We start from the raw sequence: 21,104 nt of genomic DNA on the forward strand, positions 1-21,104 counted from the left end.
ATCAGGTAAGATAACAGGCATGAAAAAGAGTAGTTTAGATTAGATTTTAGTGAGAAATTCTTTTACTATATTCCAGTGGTCAGACACTGGAACAGGTTGTAGAGAAGTTGTGGATGCCCCGTACCTGGAACTGTACAAGGGCAGTTGGATGGAGCTCTGAGCAATCTGGTCTAGTGAAAGGTGTTCCTGCCTGTGGCAAAGAGGTTGAAACAAGCTGATCTAGGTCCCTTCCAATCTAAACCATTCTGAGATTCTGTGATTCTATGAAGGACATCAGAATCAACTGTAGAGGAGGGTCTCCTAAGCATGACTCTACAGAGTAATGCCTTCCTGATTCATGAATGCTGCATTTTTTTATGATCACGTCTAATCTTTTTTGCATCCTAATGTCAACAGGTATCTTTTGATTTAGAAAAAAAATAAAATCCATATATCTATAATCTTGTTCAATAGCTAAAGAGTTAAGTTCCACTCATTACAGCATTCTAAAAAGTTCCTGATCCAAGAAGGATTTTTATTTCATTAGTGGTAGTCTTCTAGGAAATTGTCCCATTCCCTAGGTATACAAATACATCCCTTCAAGGCAGAGAGGAGGATTCCTTTCTAACCATGGGAGTTGTGTCACCCTCAGGGTGCTCATCTTGGCCAGGTTCTCCAACAAGCTGTTATTCATCCAATCTTTCCTATAAATCACCTTGTCCAATGTCTCAGCAGAAAACAGCTCTGTGGGAACCCAGAGAGCCTGGGGTGACGGAACCCACTCACGGACCTGGTTCCATATCAGTGAAACAAATGTGTCCTTGGAAAAAAATCCCTTCCTTACACATTCTCCCCTACTACTCAGGTGAAAACAGCTGCAACAGCACAGACAGTAGAGCTTCAATCCAGAAGGCCACGTGTATTTGTACATCACATCATGTTTTCACTGCCTTTTGTTTCACCTTTTTTTTTAAATTTTTGATCCTTTAGCAAATATCTTGGTGTGAATGGCCACCAGCTCAAATGCTCTACCTTGGCAACAAGGGGACTCCAAGGAAGCCCCAGCAGTGCTGCAAATCTCCTCCCTCCACACCTGTCAGAAAACAACTGAAGGGAAAAAAAAATCTTCCTATGCTCTTCATACCTTTCAGGCAGGGGGAGCAGGGAATGGCCCAAGGGCAGAGTCACTGATAAAAGCCACCCTGGAGGACTTCTGACCCCATCCAGCTATCTGGCTCCTCCCCTCAGCACTCCCTGTGCTCCTCAGCGTCCAGCATCCGACACAGATTAACCACAGCTCTCTGCTCTCCAGCGACAGTGCCATGCCAGGAGTGCTCCAGTTCCACAGCTGGGGGACTTTACAACACAGAGCTTCGGCCAGACAGGCAGCAGCTTCCCTCCAGCCCGATACAGCAACGGGAACGCCTCTGCTAAGACCACATGGCCACTTCAGGAAAAGTAAGGACAATGCCTTTTCCATCTTCCTTTCCGAGCTGCCCTGCTCTTGGGGGAATACTCTGCTACTGCATGCCCTCTCTCCTCCCACCTTATTCCCCCAGCTCTTCCAAACCCCTTTGAATTACATGAGCTTCTGCTTTCCTACAACTGCACCTGTCAGTACCTGCATTAGGTAGTGCATTTCTCCTCTGTCCCGCCCACCAGCTCAGGAATGAGATACTGAATTGTACTGCTCTGGAAAACACCCTCCTGCTCAATCCCACTCTGTGCTCCTGCTTTGGTAGGAAATATAGCTCTTCCATCTTGCAGTCAGTCATCTCTTGCATTCAGCCTTGTCCACAGTGATACTTTTTTCAAGCTTCAAGCTCCATTTTGCTGATGTCAGAGCAGTTTTGGGTTGATCAGTGCAGGATTTGTGTGATGTCACACACAAAGCAGCGCTTTGGTAAGGCAAGCAATTATCCAATTGCCAGCCAGACATGGACTGTTTCCTAATCCCTCTTAGTTACCATCAGCCCACTGAAACTCAAAGTACTGTTCTTCGTGCTGAAGCTGCAGAAGTGCTTGTGTTGCTGTCACATCTGTCTAGTACACCAGAGTCCTTTCCCTTCAGGGATCTTCTCCATGTCGCCTACCAAAAGCCAGTTTGGAACTCACTTGATGTTTACATGGCAAACATGAGAGGGGCCAGAGCTATCCTCAGCTTTTCCTTAGCACAGACCAGTCCAAGGCCAGGCAGATATCAGCACTCAGTGCTGTTGGAAGGGCCCACAGCCTCTCTTGTGCCACAGCAGCTCAGCCCTGCTGCCCTGCTGTCATCCACAGAGCCCTGCCCTGCAGACACAAGGCAGGTGGATTCTTTTCAGTTTCCAGGGAAAACACAACCCTTACTCTCTATGGACTGGTCACTTGGTCTTTGCATTTCACTCTTCACACTATGCCAGTGTTTACTGAACAGCACTTGGTTTCATGGACAGCTGAGCACTCACATGTTGCTGCTCTCCCACCACATCCCACTCACCCAGCAAGTCCCCCAGGAAACAGCACAGGACAGTTGTGTAGCTCCATGAGTGCACTGCAGTGTGCAGAGACACGTGTTGGGCAGCTGTAGGTTTGGTGATTGTAGGACAACTGTCCCCAGCCTTTTGCCAAAGGTGAACATTCCCATGCAGCGTAATCCTCTCCGTTGCTTCCAGGTTATCAGATGCAGAGCTGCTGTTGCCTGGGCTGCAGGACACCCACTCTCTATTGAGGAGGTGGAGGTTGCACCTCCAAAGGCAGGTGAAGTTCGGATCAAGGTAAAAACACATTTCAATAATTTTTTTCTCCCTTGCAGGAATTGCACTTCTTGTGGCTATAATTTGGATATAACCAAATTATAGCCACAAGAATATAACCCATATAATAAGGCCTGGGGTCTGCCCATAGGCCTTAACTGTCCAGAGAAGTCCTATGGAAAATCATTCCACAAATTCAGTTAAACAAAGGCTGGGCTATTTCTAAAGTTCATCATCTACTCTTTCCCCTCCAAACAGATTGTGGCCACCGGCATCTGTCACACAGATGAACACGTTTTGAAAGGTTGCTTTCCTAATGTGGAATTCCCAGTTATCCCAGGCCATGAAGGAGCTGGAATCGTGGAAAGCATTGGAGAAGGAGTGACCTCTGTGAAACCAGGTAATCAGTGGACACACAAACACGTGCACAAGTCAGCCCTCAAAGTGGATGAAGCTGCCAACAGCTCAGAAACTTCTCCCCGTTCCTGAGTCAGTGGCTCAAAATCTCAGTGCACACTCATTGCACTGGACGGTCACATACACTTTGCTGGTCTGTTCCTCATGTACATGAGTGGGGCTTAGAGCATTTCATCCTGACAGAGGAAGGGAAGGGTTTGTGGCGGGTTGCTGCAATTGGAAAGCTCAGCAGAGGTGCTCCAGCACCCTCAGGGCCTGCTTAGCAAGAGGTACCAAAAAGGGATCCACTTTGTTGCAGGAGACAAAGTCATTCCGCTTTGCCTCCCTCAGTGTGGGGAATGCAGCTTCTGCCTGAATCCTGAATCCAATTACTGCCTGAAATGCCAGTGAGTTTGCTTCACCTTCCCCTACACCTACATGGGTGACAAGTCTGACACCACCCCCCAGGAGTGCTTTAGTCAATGAAATACAAATTATTTCTCCTCTCCACAGTCTCTCTGAACCACAAAACCTGATGCCTGACAAAACCACCCGGTTCACTTGCAAAGGGAAGCAGATCCACCACTACATGTGGGTCAGCACCTTTGCAGAATACACCGTGGTCCCAGAGTACGCCGTTGCCAAGATAGATCCTGCAGCACCTCTGGACAAAGTCTGCTTGCTCGGCTGTGGGTTTTCCACAGGCTATGGGGCTGCCATCAACACCGCCAAGGTTGGTGTTCAGGCGTGTCAAGCACCCCAAGGCTGCCCTCACACCCTCACCAACCCCTCTCCTCCTCCTCCTCCTCCTCACGCTGGAGACTCACAGGGCCCCGTGCTGTGCAGGTAAAGCCAGGCTCCACCTGTGCCATCTTCGGCCTCGGAGGAGTTGGCCTCTCTGTTGTCATGGGCTGCAAGGCAGCTGGAGCTTCCCGCATCATTGCCGTGGATATCAACAAGGACAAGTTTGCCAAGGCCAAGGAGCTGGGAGCCACCGACTGCATCAACCCTCGAGACTGCCAGAAGCCCATCCAGGAGGTGCTCACTGAGATGACAGGACAGGGTGTGGACTACTCCTTTGAGGCCATTGGCCTCAAAGAAACCATGGTAGGTGGCATTTTGGCACGTGTCTTCCCTCCCAGATCATTCACAGGCCGCCATCAGGGAAAAATTCACTCAGGTGGGAAATTCCTTGCCTGCTGCCTGCACTGCTGGGCACACCTTTGTGAGAGAAAGCTGTGTAGAGGTCCTAAAAGAGGCCTCGAACTCTCAGTGTCTCCTGCATGAGGATGTGTTTTCAGACGAGCAAGGAGGGCCAGATGACAGCTCAGAAAGAACACTTTCCTGAACAACTTGCCAGTGCTTTCTCTAACTCACCTCTCTGTCCCATCAGATTGCTGCCCTGGCTTCCTGCAATATGAGCACTGGCATCTGTGTGATGATTGGGGTACCGGATTCTGCTTCAGAGATTTCCCTTGATCCTATGCTTCTGCTGACTGGGCGTACATGGAAGGGGTCAACGCTTGGAGGTATGAAAGTTAAGAAAACATTTTAGAAATTTCAGCTTTTCCTTTCATGGCAGCTTACAAATCCTACTAAAAGAGGATTTTCAAGAAGAAGTGAACTAAAGAGGAGCACTGCATTAAAGAGTAGCATCAAAAATGCTAATACAAATGCTAATAAACCTGTAAAGTTCATACAGTATAACATATACAACTGTCTATGCTATCCCACTCATTCCAAAGAGGGGAAATTACTACACAAGAGAGTGGCACCAGTACTGGTCCCTCAGTCCTGACCCTGACAGTAACACTCCCTTCCCAAAACTGCATTTCTCTCATCATTCACTGCAGCTGCTTGCTCTTCTTTCTAGGCTGGAAGTCGAGAGATTCTATGCCCAAACTAGTTTCCAGCTATTTGGAGAAGAAATTCAATTCAGACTTGCTGATCACGCACACACTGCCCTTTGCTAAAGTGAACGAGGGATTTGAGTTGTTACGGGCAGGAAAAAGGTGAGACCCTGACTAGCAGGAGGGAGGCACAGCAAACAGCACCTCCTCCTAAAAGTCAAACAGCCCAAATGCTCTGGGAGGCAGAGCACACAACACTGTCTTCTCAAAAAGCACCTGAGTCTTTTGAGGAAGCAGGGCCCAGAGCCAGGTGTGGGGATGATCCTGCTCGTGTTTCAGCTCAACAGAGATCCTGCGGGCCCAGCATCACACTGAGGCCAGCACAGACCCCTAGAATGCCTCCATATGTTCAGGGACTATTGGAAACAACAGGACTGGTGACAGACAGCGAAAAGGAAGGGTCATCCTTAGGGACAACAGCAAAAAGCCAGAGGAGGGAAGAATGTATCTTACAGCAGCAACATCAGAGCTTTGGGGAGGGAAAAGGCTGTATCACGGTTGCCCCACTGCTGCATGTCTCATGCAGCTGAGTGAGGAAGAGGCTGGAGGGAAAGAAGGCAGCCGGTCCCCAGGCACACCTGCCGACCCCGCTGCCTGCTCCTGAACCACAGCACCAGTAAACCCTCCCTTCCCTTCCACTTTTCAGTATTCGCAGTGTCCTGCTCTTCTGAGGGACACAGCCATGGAAAGCTGAGAGGAGGCACCAGCCCAGCAGATGCTCTCCTGGCCCAGCCCCTTCTCAACCAGCCCCTCACCTGGTGGGGCACAAGGAGACGAGAATAAGGAACTCGCCTATGCTGGTGTTGCTGCTGGTCCTCCTGTGCCCAGGCAAGACCCAGAAGCATCCCTCTTCTGACAAAACGCTTTTACCAATAAAGGGTTTCAGTCAAACTCGTCCCACGCAGTGTACTCAATCAACAGAAGTCCCACGGGGCACGAGGAGCTCCTCCTCATCCCACAGGCCCTTCCACCACACCCCTGGTCTCAGCAGTGAGCAGCTGCCTTTGCCCCTCCACTGCCACTGCCTCCCACCTTCACCCACCTCAGACAGCTCTGTCCCCAGCTCTGTCACGCCTCTCTGTCCCCATCTCAGGTGGGTGAATGCTGCAGCCTCAACCAAAGTCCAGCAGGTAAATCACCGCTCCTGCTGCTGCTGCTGCCGCTCTCTGGTCTTGCTCACAGGACCACAGTGTGTTCTGCTACTTGAAGTGATCCCCACACCAAACCTGTCACTCCAGCACCTTTCAGCCTTTCCTAATAGGAGAGATACTCCAGGCCATTAATCATCTTTATGGTCCTTTGCTGGACAAATGTTCGTGTCATACTCTCCTTTAATATGACTTTATCTCTGTGAAGGGCAGTTTAGCAAAAAGCAAGGGAAGAAAACTTTCCCAAATTTCTCTTCCGCATGAGGTCAGTTTCTATGGGGATTCTAAAAAAGCTACTGAGCCAACCAATTAAACTAACGCTTTCAAGGCCTGCCAAAGGAGAGCAGTGCCACTAAGCTGATAAACAGCCCATAGCGATAGGATTGCCCAAAGCCCTAATGGAACAGAAACATCTAAAGACTATAAGTGAATACTACATATATCCAGGTTCTTGATCACCATTGGTTTGCATTTGTGGGTTGAGCTTTTTTCTTTTCTTTAAAACAAATTTTCACATGGCTGATATTCTTTGTTGCAGCAATCAAAATGTCCTTGTTTTTTAAGGATTGATCTCAATTTTTGAAGATTCTCACTTCAACTTAATGCTTATTTTTGGCTGGTCTTACTATTTAACAAAATTATTTAATACTTAATTAATTTGTATTAAGAATGAATGTGTATTTAACAAAGTGCAGCTCACACAAATATGGGATGGTTACCATTGAAAAGAAATAAGGGACAGTAACTAGCACTATACTATTTGAAGCATATCATATAAAGCAGGAGATAACTTTCTTATTATTGTGTAACTCTTATATATGTATACACGGATGTGGTTTCATTTTGGAAAATGCTGTTGTACTTTTAATATATTTCCAGGACTAATTTCCATAGAATATTACAGTACAACTATGCAAAATCTTCCCCAGAGAACAAGATTACCACTCCAAGCCGGTCATTCTGCCAAATGGACCCTTCTTTCGGTGCTGAATATTGGACCCATAACACTATAATGCCTTTTGACCTCTTTTAGGCAACTCTTATCCCAGCCCATAGCCCTTTGAACTTTTGGAAACCCCTCAGCACAATCAGTTCATATCACAGCATATCATAAACGCACAAACAAGTGTTCAAAGGTTAACAAATCCCATGCTGTCTGCCAAATTATAATAACTGCACATATCGCTTTGCCATTACATAAGTTACCCATAATTCTCTTAACTACTTTTTAAACATAAAACTGTAAGACTGCAGGTAAGGAGATAACGCCAAAATAAATCAATAAATGTTAATTAATTGAGTTCTAGCACTTACCTACTGAGAAAACACTACAAGACGTTTCTTCCAATAAGCAATGTTTCCCTAACACTGCACGTGCAGTCTTAATTTTATGAGTGACAAAGTCTCAAAAAAAGTAATCAATTAGCCGAGTGTTTATGTAATAAATATAAACCCATATAAATAGATCTGTGCAGGATCGGCACCAAAATCAAAAATCTTTTTTCGAAAAAAATGCTAAAACTAGATGATACAAAATTCGATCGCTATAAAATAAATCTGCCTTACGACAGCTGTAACTTGCACTTTATCACTTATTTTTGCACTCTTGCTACATGAGCTCTGTCGCTATAGCAGGGCCACCTGGCGGCCACCTGTCCCTGCTGTCTGGGTATGCTGTCCCACCGGCTTCTGAACATGCTGGAAGAGCTGGATTTCTGCACGGCTGGAGCCCCCTCCTGCAGCACACACCCGTGGCCGAGGTTCATCCAGCTCACAGCGGGCTGTGAGCGCACACGCGCGGGCAGCTCCCAGCCCCGCACGCCGCCCTGCCACCTTCACTCCTAAGCTCTGCTCCCAGCTGCCACACAACGGGTGCCACAAGGAAGCTGTTCAGCTGCCCTTGCCTCGAGCCAGCAGATGTGTTACTGCATAAGCCTTCCCCCATTTTTATCTTTCAAATTTTCCTTGCATTAGTTTAATACTAAAATATGAGAATCAGCATATATTAGATCACCTTTTTTGCGTTTTATTTGATTTCCAATGAAAGCAGATACCCGAGAATATTTAATCACAAAACTCCCCAAATTACTTATGTCCATATCTAAAATATTAAAAATCTTTCAGTATCCCAGCTTCATGTGTTTACTGCAAAACTGTCAGGGTCATTTTCACACTTACTTTGAATTCGTCTAATTAATATAAGCCTTTGTTTTGAAATGTTACTTTATTATACAGAATGATACTACGGTTAATTAGTGACATTATTCCTAAAGCTTTTCCTTTGGAACCAACCACTTCTTGAATTACCAGATAATATTTTAAATTTATATTTGTGTTTACAAAACCAGAGTATTTTAATTACCTAAGAATTATCCAAGAAAATATCAACCAACTTTGAGCATTTTTGGACTTAGTCTCCCACTGCATCAAGGACTTTAGGTTGAATTTCTTTACAGAAATGTTGATTAAACATTGAAATGGCTGCCCAGGGAGGCAGTGGAGTCACCAGCCCTGGAGGTGTTTAAGAAAAGACTGGACATGGTATGTAGTGGCATGGTCTAGTTGACAGGGTGGTGTTTAGTCATAGGTTGGTCTCAACGATCTCAGAGGTCTTTTCCTGCAGAGTTTAGCTAAACGTAAAATGCTTGGAGACTTTTTGGAAGCACTGACAAACCAGGTGTGGCCAAGAGCACAAAATTCACAGGAGAGGTTGGCAGAACTCTATTTAACCAAGGAAATGGACAAGGCCTGCTATGATTTCAACAACAAGGATTTGGTGGTAGCCCATGAACACAAACTGAAGAAGCCACTGGAAGCCTTAAGAAGGCCATTGGACAGACAGCCTGATCACACATCCTTTCATTCCTTCTCAACATCTTTCACCGTATGCAAAACCTATATAATACTCTCATTGCCCAAATTACATTCCACTTAAGTGTCAGCTTTCCTGAGCCTACAGATTTAGTTTGTAATTTTAGCTATGTTATTAAACATTATGTTATTTTTATGTTATTTATTAAATGCTATAGTTATGTCATGTTATTAATGTTTAATTTTTCCCAAGCTGTTGCTATTGTCTAACTGTGGTATTTGCTAAGCTTTGTTAGTGTGTCACTGGAAAATAAAAATTCCATTTCTTACTGAGGGGGACTTAGTTACACTCTGCAATTCCTCAAGCACCAGCACCTCTCATGTAAAATCCCAAGAGCCCATTGCAGAACCATTCCCCTGATCTTACATGGCCATGTCTGCAGGCCTCACAGGAAGCCTTTCCTACCCTAACAGGAGAAAGAAGGTTCTTCAGAAAATTAAACAACAGCATGAGGAGTTTAACAATCCCATCTTGTATAAATAGCCCCTTTGCTTCAAAGGTTGCTGGATGCAATGTCAAGAGGCCCAGCCAAAACTTCCATTCCACTGCAGATGCCTTGGCCTGGCCTGGAAAGGGGCTGTCTTCACACAGTTGGAAACACGCTGCTGCCCAGTAAAGCCTCCACCTCTGCAGTTTAGCCAGTTGAGAATAGATTTAGGTGCAAAGGACCTGCACTGGAGATATAGTCAGCTCCCACCTGTGTCCAGGTGAGATACAGGAGGTACCAAGCATCTCCAGAGTGGGACTGCCCAGCAGAGGCAAGGCAGGCACATGCACGCACGGCTGAGTTCCTCAGGGAATGGTGCAGGAGGGGTCCATGACCTTCCGTTATTAGGGAAGAATCTGGGCAACCTGGTGCCGGCAGGATCTGCAGACAAGGCCCATTAGCCAGGACAACGGGCCTCCTCCCTCACAGGCAGAACAACATCCATCTGACTGTGGGACTGAAGGGACCGGGATGTGAGACGCTGGTGCAGCCGCCAGACGCCACAAAAGCAGCCACATCGCAATGCAACACTGCGGCCACCGTCAGGAAACCCACGGATCTTCCCGGGGTCTGCGGGAAGAAAAGCACTGCAACGGGAATATGACCGGCCGCGGGCGCTCCAGCCCTGCGAGGGAGGGATGGAGGGAGGGAAGGGACGGAGGAAAGGGAGAGAGGGAGAAGGAAAGAAGGAAGGAGGGAAGGAGGGAAGGCGGAAAGGAGGAAAGGAAAAGGAAGGAAAGAAGTAAGGAAGTGAAGGAAGGAAAGACGCGAACTGAGGGAGGGAGGGAGGAGCCAGTTCCTTCGACCGCCCCGGGGAGAGAGGCGGGAGAGCGGGAGGCGGGTTCCCTTTCCCCTTCCGGCGGGAGGGCGAGCTGTGCGCGATGGCGAGCGGGGTAAGGAGGCTTGTGCGGGTCTGCGTTCCGTGGTGGGAATGTCGCCCGGGGTCCCGCGGGGGTTCCCGCGCAGGGCAGGATGAGGCGGGCGAGCCCTGCCCTGCCCTCCCTACCGGTGCCCGGCCGTGCCGGGGGGCTGCCCTCGGCCGGGGGTGCGGGCCCTGCCCGCTCTGTCCGCCCTGTCCGCCCCGGCGCTGCCGCCAGCGGGAGCCGGGACACGGGGGATGTCCCGCTGTCTCCGCGCTCCCGCCCCCGCCTGTTTTGTGGATGTGAGGGTCGCGGCGATGGAAGGACAAGCAGAAGACCTTGAGCTTGGCGTGGTTTCCTCTGGGCTTTGGGCAGATGCGACCGACTTGTCTCGAAGGACGGGGTGCTTGCTCAGAAAGCCATTGCCTGGCAGGTTCTCTGCATTGCTCTACGAACAGCGCGGTAGTCCAGACCTACTGCTAATCCTGCGCCTAATTTCTGCAGATGCCCTGGGCTTGAGCGGGATGGGTGGCCTCGCTTGGCCGGACGCTCCAGGTGGTTTCGGAGCAGATAGGGCAGCTCGGTTTCGTCTCTTCTGAGAGAGCTGATCCTGTGTGTAGCTACAGGCAACTCCACAGCTGTGCTCCTGGGCTAGTGTGTTAATAGAGAAGATGAAGAACTGCTAAAAGTTGGTGGTTTGGGTTTTTTTTCCAGCTGTTGGCTTCAAGATTTTCAGCAAAGCGAAAGCAGAGAGATTTGAATAATGAGAGGGCAGAAGATGGGGCTTTCCTGATATCCACTCTGAATAGTCCAGAGGCCTTTGTGGCTGTGTGAACTGACTGCAGTTTCAAAAGCCAGCTTCTTTAAAAGTTTTTGAATCAGAAGTTACTGTTTGAAAATGTGCTTCCAGATGTGTACTCTTGGTTTTAGGAAGATCAGAATTTGTCATGTAAGGAGACTGTTTTTCCTCCCCTCTTTAATTTCACGTTTAACTAAGCTTGTGGAAATAACAGTTTTAGGAATGCGCAGTCTCCTCTGCAAGAACAAGTGATGACTTAGTGAGGGGAAGATGAGGGATGGATTGAAAGCCAGTAAATGATTTACCGAATGATGGCTCCTCTTGCACTTTGTGCTTTGAATTTGGATTTTCTGGCAAAATCTTTGGTAGATTTAGAGATTATGACCAATTGCTCACACTGTGATTCCGCAGTTGGTTACTTTGGCACAATCTGTGCATTTTTGTAATATTTACCCTGATAATAAAAAGCAGGAGAAGGAGATTTCATGTTTCTAGGTTAAGGGTGTTTGTGTCTAATCTAGACCCTGCTGGCTGTAGGAATGGATACCTGTTTTCTGTTACAAAGCTTTTAGGGCCTGCAGTATTTATTTTACCAAGTTTAAGCCAAAGTAAACATCTGCAATTCTGCTGTTACAGGTACGCTGAGGATTTTAAGTGGTTCTGGCAAAGTCTCATATTGTTTGTTGTACAACAAAAGTACAACAGAAAGTCATAGACTAGCCATTATTTTCTCCTGATCACAGGTGCTGAATCAGACCTGCCAAGTGCAACAGGTGGTCTTGGCACTGTTATTTCTTCCAGACAGTGAAATTTCAAAAAGGCTGGGTGACTGTATATTTGGTCTTGGGAATTTGCATTAATCCCCTTTCACTGATTCCATGGGAACACCACAGCTATTTTGAATGCACAAAATGTCATTTTCTTCTGTTGGTTTATAGAGCATGTTATGAAACGCTTCATATTTCCAATAGCAATGGCCTAGACCTTGTTTAACTGGAAGAGAATCAGTGCAAGTCTCTGCTGTAACTGAATTATTCCAAAATACGTGCACACCATTCTGGAGTAGATTGCATTCCAAAGCTGTCTAGTCTGTGACAGCATTCCTCATCAGGTTTTATGTAGATAAGGTCTTGCATTTGATTTTACAACTCATCTGTGTGTCATTTAAGAAGCTATTCAATACTATATTTGCTGAAAGATGTTCCTGTCAGAAAGCAAAATTCAGAGTGTTTGATACACTGCCCACTTCATCCTGAAGGACACACCTGGAGTCATCTTCGTAAAACCGACCTCTAAGGGGACTCCAGATGCTTATCCTTTTAGCACCTGAATCTGTAATGCCTGCTGATTTTCTCAGTCAGTTGTGCATATGTACCTGTCAACAGAGTTTACAAATCCAGAAGCTCTGCTCTTTCATCCAGGCTCTGCACCGTTGGGCTTCAGAAACTTCCTGAGATGTTTGGTATGGTTGCAGAGCAGGATTTGTCACAGCAAGTGCCAAGAGCAGCAGATGAAGACTTGCTAACAGTAAATCCATGCAGAGTTGTTGGTGCACAGTAACTCGCTGACAGGAGCCTTATAGCAAAGTTTCTCTGGTCCCTATGGATTATTGGAGGGCTCTGCTGCATGCACACACATCTCCTTGCCAAAATCCTACTTGGAAGCCATAAGAAATTCACTCTTGATATGTTTCTTGGACCACTATGTGTCCTCCAGTTTCCTTTATGAACTTTCTTAACTTTGAACACTCTGTGCTTAAGGAACATAAATGAAATGAATGCCAATCTCTTACTTTAAATCAACATTTTTATGATGCATTATTACATTTATTATGCATTATATATTTATTATGCATAATCTTTGCATTCCTACTGCTCACTTCACTGCAGTATTTGAGTGTCTCCTAAGCACTCAGTAAGAGAATGACATCCAAATTTCAGATCTTGGTTTGCTCATTATTATTTAGCTTCCTGAAAGCAAATGTGGGGCAATTAAACCTTTGTGTTGAAATTATGAATTTCAGATCTGGGACTCTTTCCAAAAGTCAGTAGTGTTTCTCTCATTTTCTCACTTGGCTGAACAAGAATTATTTTAAATGAACCATACAACAGATGTCCTAGTTTTTGTTGTTGTTTTTGTCTTTTAGGTTATTAAATGCAAGGCTGCTGTTGCCTGGGGGGCAGGTAAACCTCTCTCTATCGAGGAGGTGGAAGTTGCTCCCCCAAAAGCTCATGAAGTTCGTATCAAGGTAATTAAATCATTTGTTAGCTATATGTATTGTATTTTGGGAGACTAAGTATTAAAGCTGAACAATATGTTTGCCAACAGAAGAAACGTTGGATACCTTTAGTTCATTAGTATCTCAGCTGGCCTTACAAATAAGAAAATTGTAGCATTTAGATCTTCTGTTTGTGAAAAACATTTTTAATTTCTGCTGGTCTCACTTCACAGTCTGGTCTAAAGATAATGGCTAACCTTGGGGATCAATTCCAGTTGTTACAGACCACGCTCCCACAAACATCTGAACTGGGAACATCTTTGATCTTGTTTGAAGGGCAGCAGCTTGTGAGTTGTTACAGCTGTGTAACATGCTGGATTTTACTTCAGACAGGCCATAAGTTATGGCTGCTGAGCTGTGATTAGTCTCTTGGATTCCCAATACCCAAGTTTATAATTTCATCAGGATTTTCCAGTAGCCTATATCTGCCAAAAAGTATACATTAAGGGGAAACTTATTTCTGTGGAAAGGGTCTCTGCATGGTGCTTAAGACCATGAATTTATTTATTTTATTTAAAGTGGATTAATACAGTACTAAGAGTTCTGTGTGGTCTCCCTGGTAATTTTACCTTTGAGAGACTAACTTAATTCAAATCTGAGATGCTAACCTACTTTGAGATGACATGGAGTACTGAGTTAAGAAACCACTTGTCATCTAACCCCTTTCAATGTCAGAATTTAATTGATGGAAATTATAAAAATGTACTCTCATGTTTTCTTAAAAGTAAGAAAAAGTGCCTTGCCAAGAGTTGAAGGTATGTTGACCATATTACCAGTGCTGCCAGAACTGGTAAATTTGACTTGGCTGTTGTTCTGAATTTCTGACCAAGTGGAATTACTTAGATCTGTGCTACTGTTCTGTTCTTCAAGGTGTCTCAGATTATAAATTTCTTCACAGATAGTTGCCACTGCCGTCTGTCACACTGATGCCTATACTCTGAGTGGTGCTGATCCTGAAGGATGTTTCCCTGTCATCTTGGGACATGAAGGAGCAGGAATTGTAGAGAGTGTTGGAGAAGGAGTAACAAAAGTAAAGAAGGGTAAGAAAATATCTTACAAGTTTTCTGCCTTTCTTAAAAGTGTTACTTTATTTCAAGGCCAACTGTCAAACTGGGCCACTGAAATGCTGTATTGCAGGAGTTAGTGTTTTATTCTACGGTGTATGCCTGTGGATTCCTTTGTCTGTGAGATACAACACTAATCTATTCAGCGTGCTCTTGTTTTAATGCTTGAAAGAGCCCAGCATATCAATTTCTTGCTCAAAATCATATCAATATGTAGTTAGAAGGTTGGGACTTTTTTTTTTTCAAATGATAGTTCTTACCTGTTGGTTTAATAAAAGGCTTAAAGTGTTTATTCATGTTTTTCACTGTTGATTTGGGGTTGTTTTGATTTATCGTAACATTTCTATTTGTTCTGGAATGATGAATTTCTGATAGGCTCAGAATGAATTTCTTTCTGCTCAGACATGATTGAAGTGGTTTATCCAACAGTCTGTTTTGTACTGTAAACAGTTTTTAATACACAAAGGTTTTAAGTGAATAGAAACTCACATAAAAACATAATGAGCATCAAGTAACTTCATTTTTTTCAGAATGCCTTACTTGACTCAATAACTACTCACATGATATTTTTTTCTCAGGGGACACTGTTATCCCTCTATATATCCCCCAGTGTGGAGAGTGCAAGTTCTGTAAAAATCCTAAAACAAACCTGTGCCAGAAGATAAGGTCTGTATGGCTTTTTTTTATTTTTTTGACACACAGTTTGTTCAATGTATACCTGTTTTAGTTATTGATAGTAATTGACAGGAGTTTTCTTCGAAGAATAATTCTGTTGATGCATCATTTAATGACTTGGAAAGTACGTCTTTTAGGAGTCAGTTATGCATTATTTTCCATTCTTCCTTAATTTTTTTTTTCTTTTCTTCCCCTTACATAAACCTGTTTGTCTGTTTTGATGTATGTGAAGGTGCAAACTGCTAGCTTTTGTCCACAGTTTTGAAAACATAACTGCTGTGACTCCATATTTAATCCATACTTAAGGGATGCTCTTCAGGGAATTTAGCTCTTGGTAGTGAACACCAAAGCTTTCAAGCGATACAAAATTATATAGACAATGCTTTCTTCTTTAACACTTGCTTCCCAGATAAATTTCCAGCTCCTATTCTGTAGAAAAAGTCTCACAAACCCAAAAGCCCTAGTGACATCACTGACAGGTGCTACTCAAGGGGAGGGTACTGAAGTAGGGGAAGATGGCAGTGTGGTACTGTGGCACAAGCAGTTAGCGTTGGTAGCTAACAAGGTCAGCACGTTAATTAACTCCATTTCTTCCACTGCTTCCATGGAGGAATTAACAAAATGAAGTGTTAGGAGTTTAGCATCTAATTTCTGTGAACTCCTAGGTTTATTGAAATGGTTAAAATATAAAGGTGCAAGTATGCATCTGCCTCTCTGCTGCTTAGTGGATACTGTCTGGTGAGAGTATTTATTGCTTAAAACTCTGACTGCACTTTCCTGTCTTTGCCTTAAGAATTACTCAAGGGAAAGGAGTCATGCCTGATGGCACCAGCAGATTCACCTGCAAAGGAAAGCAGATTTACCATTTCATGGGGACCAGCACCTTCTCGGAGTATACTGTGGTGGCTGATATCTCAGTAGCCAAGATAGATGCTGCAGCACCTCTGGATAAAGTGTGCCTGCTGGGTTGTGGCATCTCCACCGGCTACGGGGCTGCTGTTAACACTGCTAAGGTAAAGGCTGGCGTTGTTGTTACATAGCTTAGGGACTAGATTAGGACTGTAAACGTCAGGTACCAAATCTATGTTTCTTCTTCCTTTTCAACTGATGAAGTTGAGCTAAGAATTTTTAACTTCTCTATAGAAGCCAGATCAGGTTAGAAGAACCTTGATGCCCTTTTGAGGAAATACAGCTAGAGAATTTTGCATCCCTTTTGACACCATCTATATATAAATTACTTCTCCAATTAATCTTCTTCTTGCTGCAAGTTATTCTGCTAGTTTGAAGCTCAGGGTGAGACAGAGCTGGTAGGTGAGTGTACTTGAGTCTAGGGCAGGTTACAGGAACCAAGTCTTTGGGGACAAAGAAAAACTTAGTACCTAAAGAACTTTTTGGATGTCATTTCTATATAGTTTTCCTTATCTAAGTGGTAAAGTCTCATAGCCGTATATATTTGCTTCCATTTTTTCCTTTATCACAGACTTCTTAACCTGTCTTTCCCACTCACATGGAAGGATGGATTTTTTTTTCTGCTGCTCATGACTCTGTTCTTATTCTAGGTGGAGCCTGGCTCTACGTGTGCTGTCTTTGGTTTAGGAGGAGTTGGGCTGGCAGTTATTATGGGCTGTAAAATAGCAGGAGCATCCCGGATCATTGGCATCGACATTAACAAGGATAAGTACGCCAAAGCCAAGGAGTTTGGAGCTACTGAGTGCATCAGCCCTCAGGACTCCAAGAAGCCCATACAGGAGGTGCTGGTTGAGATGACTGACGGTGGTGTGGACTATTCGTTTGAGTGCATCGGCAACGTTGGAGTCATGGTGAGTGCTGCCCGACAGGAGTGCCTAGAGGGGAGGGACTAGGCAGCTGCCACTGGGCTGCTCAGCTAAATAGCAAAATGAGCTGCTTTCTTCTGACAGATAACGTGCCATACGCATTACATTTTTTTTAAGTAGTAATGATAACTGCTGTGACTAAAAAGGACAACTTACGTTCAATCCTAATTATGTAATGAAAGCAGCTGCTACTTCTTGGGCTGAAAATGGCATAACTTACAAACTTTTTTCCTTAATGGGACTTTGAAATCTTGAATTTTTGTATGTTGACAGGTGAAAAATTAACAAAACTCACATAAAATATATTGTACAATGAACAGTAAAATCTCAGGGACCGCTCAGTATTTCTGTAATTCCTCAGGGATTTAATTTCACCTTTGGAAATGCAGAAGTATTACTGACTGTAAGGCTGTGTTTTCAAGAATTACAACAGCATTTCCAGCTGTCAGTAACATGGTCTGTGATTACAGTTCATCCCAACTCTCAGTGGGAGTTCAGAGTGACTTCTTTGGAAGCCAGATGGGATATAAAAAGTGCAAAGTGAGCCTTTAACAGTATAAGGAATCTGAACCAATGGAAAATTTAATGTAATTTTCAGTGTATTTTTTGTTCCTTAAATACTGACGTGATTAATTAACTGGCGGAAGGGAAGCGCAACCTGTCAAGGCAGCACAGACATTAGCAATAAATGCTCTGCTTTGTCCTGTCTCCTCTTGAAGAGGGCTGCCTTGGAAGCCTGCCACAAAGGCTGGGGAGTCAGTGTGATTGTTGGAGTAGCTGCTGCTGGCCAGGAGATCTCCACACGGCCATTCCAGCTGGTAACTGGGCGGACATGGAAAGGGACTGCGTTTGGAGGTAACTCTCTTTTGGTGTGGGGATAAAAATACTTTCCTATGGGTTAAAGCTGGGAAGAACACACCATCTCATTTTTGCTTGTGCAAGGAATGTACTACTGACAGGCTATTCATAAATGATGTATTGACTTTTAAGATAAAGACTTTTAAAATGTGTTATTCCTACAGACAGGGCACAAATTAACACATTGATGATATCTCACATATTCTAAAGAGAGAATATATCTATATGCTATTCAGTATTAAAGGAGGGTTATACAGAGACTGGTTTATCACCAAGTGAAGATTTGGTTCAGTTTAGTCCAGTGAAAGGACCTAGTCTTTGAGGAGATGGCAACTCGCATCAGTATGTCTGTGTTGCTTAACCACTAAGCAAATTGTGGGGATAACATGAGAATGTGCTATAAAGATCTTTAAAATAAAAAGTAAGAAGTGCTTGATACATATTTTCTGCTATCAACCCAAAACCACATTGAAATTTTTACAGCTGCTGCTAACTTGGGAATTCAGTAATTGCTGAAGTTCATGAAAGTATTCAAATTTGAAATTATTACACTGCTCTTTGTTCAAGTAATACAAAACTTAATTGGGTTATAAAGATACAGGGGGGCTGATAGAGATGCCAAGTGTATGCTTTCCTAGGTGAGGGCTGCTGTTATGTTGAATGCTGAAATAGCTGGTGAAAGATCTGTGCACTTGTATATGGCTAAGGTGTGCTTTTGCCAGACCTCTTGCATTCCTGGGGCAGGATGGACTTAACATGTCACTCATCTCGGTTTCTTTTTATACTGATCACACAAATGCCTGTGTAAGGGTTGTATTTTTAATTTTCTGAGATGGATGGAAAGGGGAAAAACCAAGGCATGCTTGCTTTCTTTCAGGCTGGAAGAGCGTAGACAATGTGCCAAAACTGGTGACTGACTACATGTCCAAAAAGATCAAAGTTGATGAGTTTGTGACACACACTCTGCCTTTTGACAAAATTAACGAGGCTTTTGAGCTGATGCATTCAGGAAAGAGGTAATGTTCCTAATATTGAAAGGTGTAGAAGACATTTCTTGATGAGACACTGTCAAAATACAGGTTCCCTGCCCACTGTCATGTTTTAAACAGCGAGGCTAAAGGGCAACATACGCCATGAACATTCATTCTGAGATAAGGACACTTTCTCTGAGCTTCCAGGCACGTGCCAAACACAGGCAGAGAGCAGAAAGCAGTGTATAAGGGAAATACACACTTGTGTAAAGCTGATAAAGGGGACAAGTCAGTCTCACGCTTTCAACATCCCTAGAACATTCTTCCTCATGAAAAGAAATGTAAAGAGAATAAAGGAGGATTCACATTAATACATTTTTACTAGTCACTAAGCTATTAGTCTATTTTAATTAAGTAGCAGATTTCAGTATATTTTTCAAATTACTTAGGGTAGATTACCAGCACAGTCAGTCACTTGGAATGATCTTTTAATATGCTACATTGTAAATTTTTTTTTCTTCTAGTTTGAACTGGGGTAGAAGGTTAATATGATAGGTTTGTACATCACATACAGGAGTTCCTGCCTTTATTAAGATAAATGGCAATTTGGACTGTCCATACTGCAGACCTAGGCCATAGCTGTATAAACCCTCCTAGTGAGGCCCAACTCCATTACATATTGGAGTGACCCTGTTGCTGGTTAAAAAACCTGCTGGATGTGTGATGAGTCTTGCTGCACTTTAAGCAGTGTACGGTGCAAGTACTGATCAACTGCAAAAGCAGTGCAAAGTAGGGTATTCTGATCAGAGGATATGTTTGCACTAATGCAGGCAACTATGTTTATCCATATTTAGGTTCATCTGCAGATGGATAAATAGTTATGAGCATTATCTCCAGAAACCAACATGGTCTTTGTACTTGATCTCAGTCTATATTTATGTATTGTGTATGACTCTCTCAAAAGTAGTAATTTTATCTGCTTAATTTCATGATTCCTATTTTTGGTAAATCAGTTAACATAACTGCATTTGTTACAATTGCAAATGCTACCTTTACACACATTTCACAAGCAGTTGCTCCCCTTTCCCTACTACAAACTTCTGTGACATTGCAGTGCTTTATTCTTCCATGAGCATGTCCTAGGAAATTATTAATGAAAGTTATTTAGCATTTTCCAAGGAGCCAAGAGAGAATGCTTGTACATATTACTGTTCCTGATCAGTCTTCTTGGCTAGCTACTGAAAACTGACCCATAGTTTGAAAAAGCATCCATTTTGATAACAAGCATTACAAACCCATTTTTAACCAGGATTTTTAATAAATATTATAAGCATAAGCATAACTTCATTCTTACAAAAGACAGAAGTTAAAATGTGTCACCAATGAAGGGGAGGGCAGAGATAGGGAGAAAATGGACTTATTGGTAACTTTTTTCTTTTTCTTTTCCATTTTAAGCATTCGAACTGTCTTAAAACTTTAGAGCCAAACATGGATGTAGTTGGCCAGCACCATGGTAACTGCCTTTTTAAAATGGAATTTTTGATAGAGGAGGAATCAAGCAAATGAAAACTCACTGGGACTAGGAAGACTACGTATTTTAGGGTGAGCATTCTGAGTATTAAATAATAAATAATTGTTAACCACTGAATAGCATTACAGAATCAGTCCTGGCTGTGGAACTTCTATTTCTGTACTCCTTCAAATTCAATAGTGGCTAACTCAATCTACTTAATAAAAGCTTATTTCTAAACACAGTGTTGGAATTATGGAGCATTAACAGTTTGACTAGGATTGTTGTGTCTTGTTTTCCTCTAGTGATTTTACAGTGTATTGTGTACATGACAGAGGAAGAGCATTCTTCATAGTCAACAGCAAATGATGTGGGATTCACTGCACAAGGCAGTTTGCTGAGCACAGCTGGGGTGAGAAGCAGCATTGTTTTGCTGCACCTGTGCTGACAGTGGCCAGAACTCCAGCAGTTCTCAAGCTTCTGAGGCTATTCTAGGACTGCAATAGATTGCAGCATCCAGCTCAACCTTGAAGCCAACCGTAGAGCAGAGTGTGGTTGGATGTGTGACTTCAGTGTCCGGGTGTACCCATGTTCACTTGGGAGGTCCATATTTTGCCTTATTTCCCATTTGTCTCATTGGCAGGCCTCTTGTAAAGATCATAGCATAGACTACTCTAGTCACTTGCTCTAGTAGTGTCCTCCAAGACTGCAGTAGGGCAGTTTTGCC

General features: G+C 43.8%; 1 protein-coding gene across 4 annotated transcripts; it reads left to right on the forward strand.

Annotated features, from left to right (window-relative positions):
• Window positions 1-1,125: 1,125 nt before the first annotated feature.
• On the forward strand, window positions 1,126-20,621 carry LOC116786020 (alcohol dehydrogenase class-3). Of its 4 annotated transcripts, XM_032686283.1 has the most exons (10): window positions 1,219-1,437; window positions 2,634-2,648; window positions 13,348-13,434; window positions 14,363-14,504; window positions 15,107-15,194; window positions 15,997-16,216; window positions 16,763-17,023; window positions 17,758-17,893; window positions 18,774-18,912; window positions 20,323-20,621. In XM_032686283.1, exons 1-10 carry the CDS (start codon window positions 1,420-1,422, stop codon window positions 20,345-20,347), a joined length of 1,131 nt encoding a protein of 376 aa, XP_032542174.1. In that variant the 5' UTR covers window positions 1,219-1,419; the 3' UTR covers window positions 20,348-20,621. The 4 variants fall into 4 exon arrangements, with proteins under 4 accessions (XP_032542177.1, XP_032542175.1, XP_032542174.1 ...); XM_032686286.1 differs by lacking the exons at window positions 13,348-13,434; window positions 14,363-14,504; window positions 15,107-15,194; ... (3 more) ...; window positions 18,774-18,912; window positions 20,323-20,621 and adding exons at window positions 2,973-3,114; window positions 3,430-3,517; window positions 3,678-3,843; ... (2 more) ...; window positions 4,984-5,122; window positions 5,667-5,911 and having other exon boundaries at window positions 1,126-1,437; window positions 2,634-2,735; XM_032686284.1 differs by lacking the exons at window positions 13,348-13,434; window positions 14,363-14,504; window positions 15,107-15,194; ... (3 more) ...; window positions 18,774-18,912; window positions 20,323-20,621 and adding exons at window positions 2,973-3,114; window positions 3,430-3,517; window positions 3,624-3,843; ... (2 more) ...; window positions 4,984-5,122; window positions 5,667-5,911 and having other exon boundaries at window positions 1,135-1,437; window positions 2,634-2,735.
• Window positions 20,622-21,104: the final 483 nt, after the last annotated feature.

This window comes from Chiroxiphia lanceolata, chromosome 4 (assembly GCF_009829145.1).
Source record: "Chiroxiphia lanceolata isolate bChiLan1 chromosome 4, bChiLan1.pri, whole genome shotgun sequence".
Taxonomy (NCBI): Eukaryota; Metazoa; Chordata; class Aves; order Passeriformes; family Pipridae; genus Chiroxiphia; species Chiroxiphia lanceolata.

Excerpts from the sequence above, each read along its gene's own strand:
- LOC116786020 (XM_032686284.1), top strand. Across the intron at positions 2,736-2,972 it reads CAGGTGAAGTTCGGATCAAG|ATTGTGGCCACCGGCATCTG; the intron begins GTAAAAACACAT and ends CCCTCCAAACAG. Across the intron at positions 4,218-4,503 it reads TTGGCCTCAAAGAAACCATG|ATTGCTGCCCTGGCTTCCTG; the intron begins GTAGGTGGCATT and ends CTGTCCCATCAG.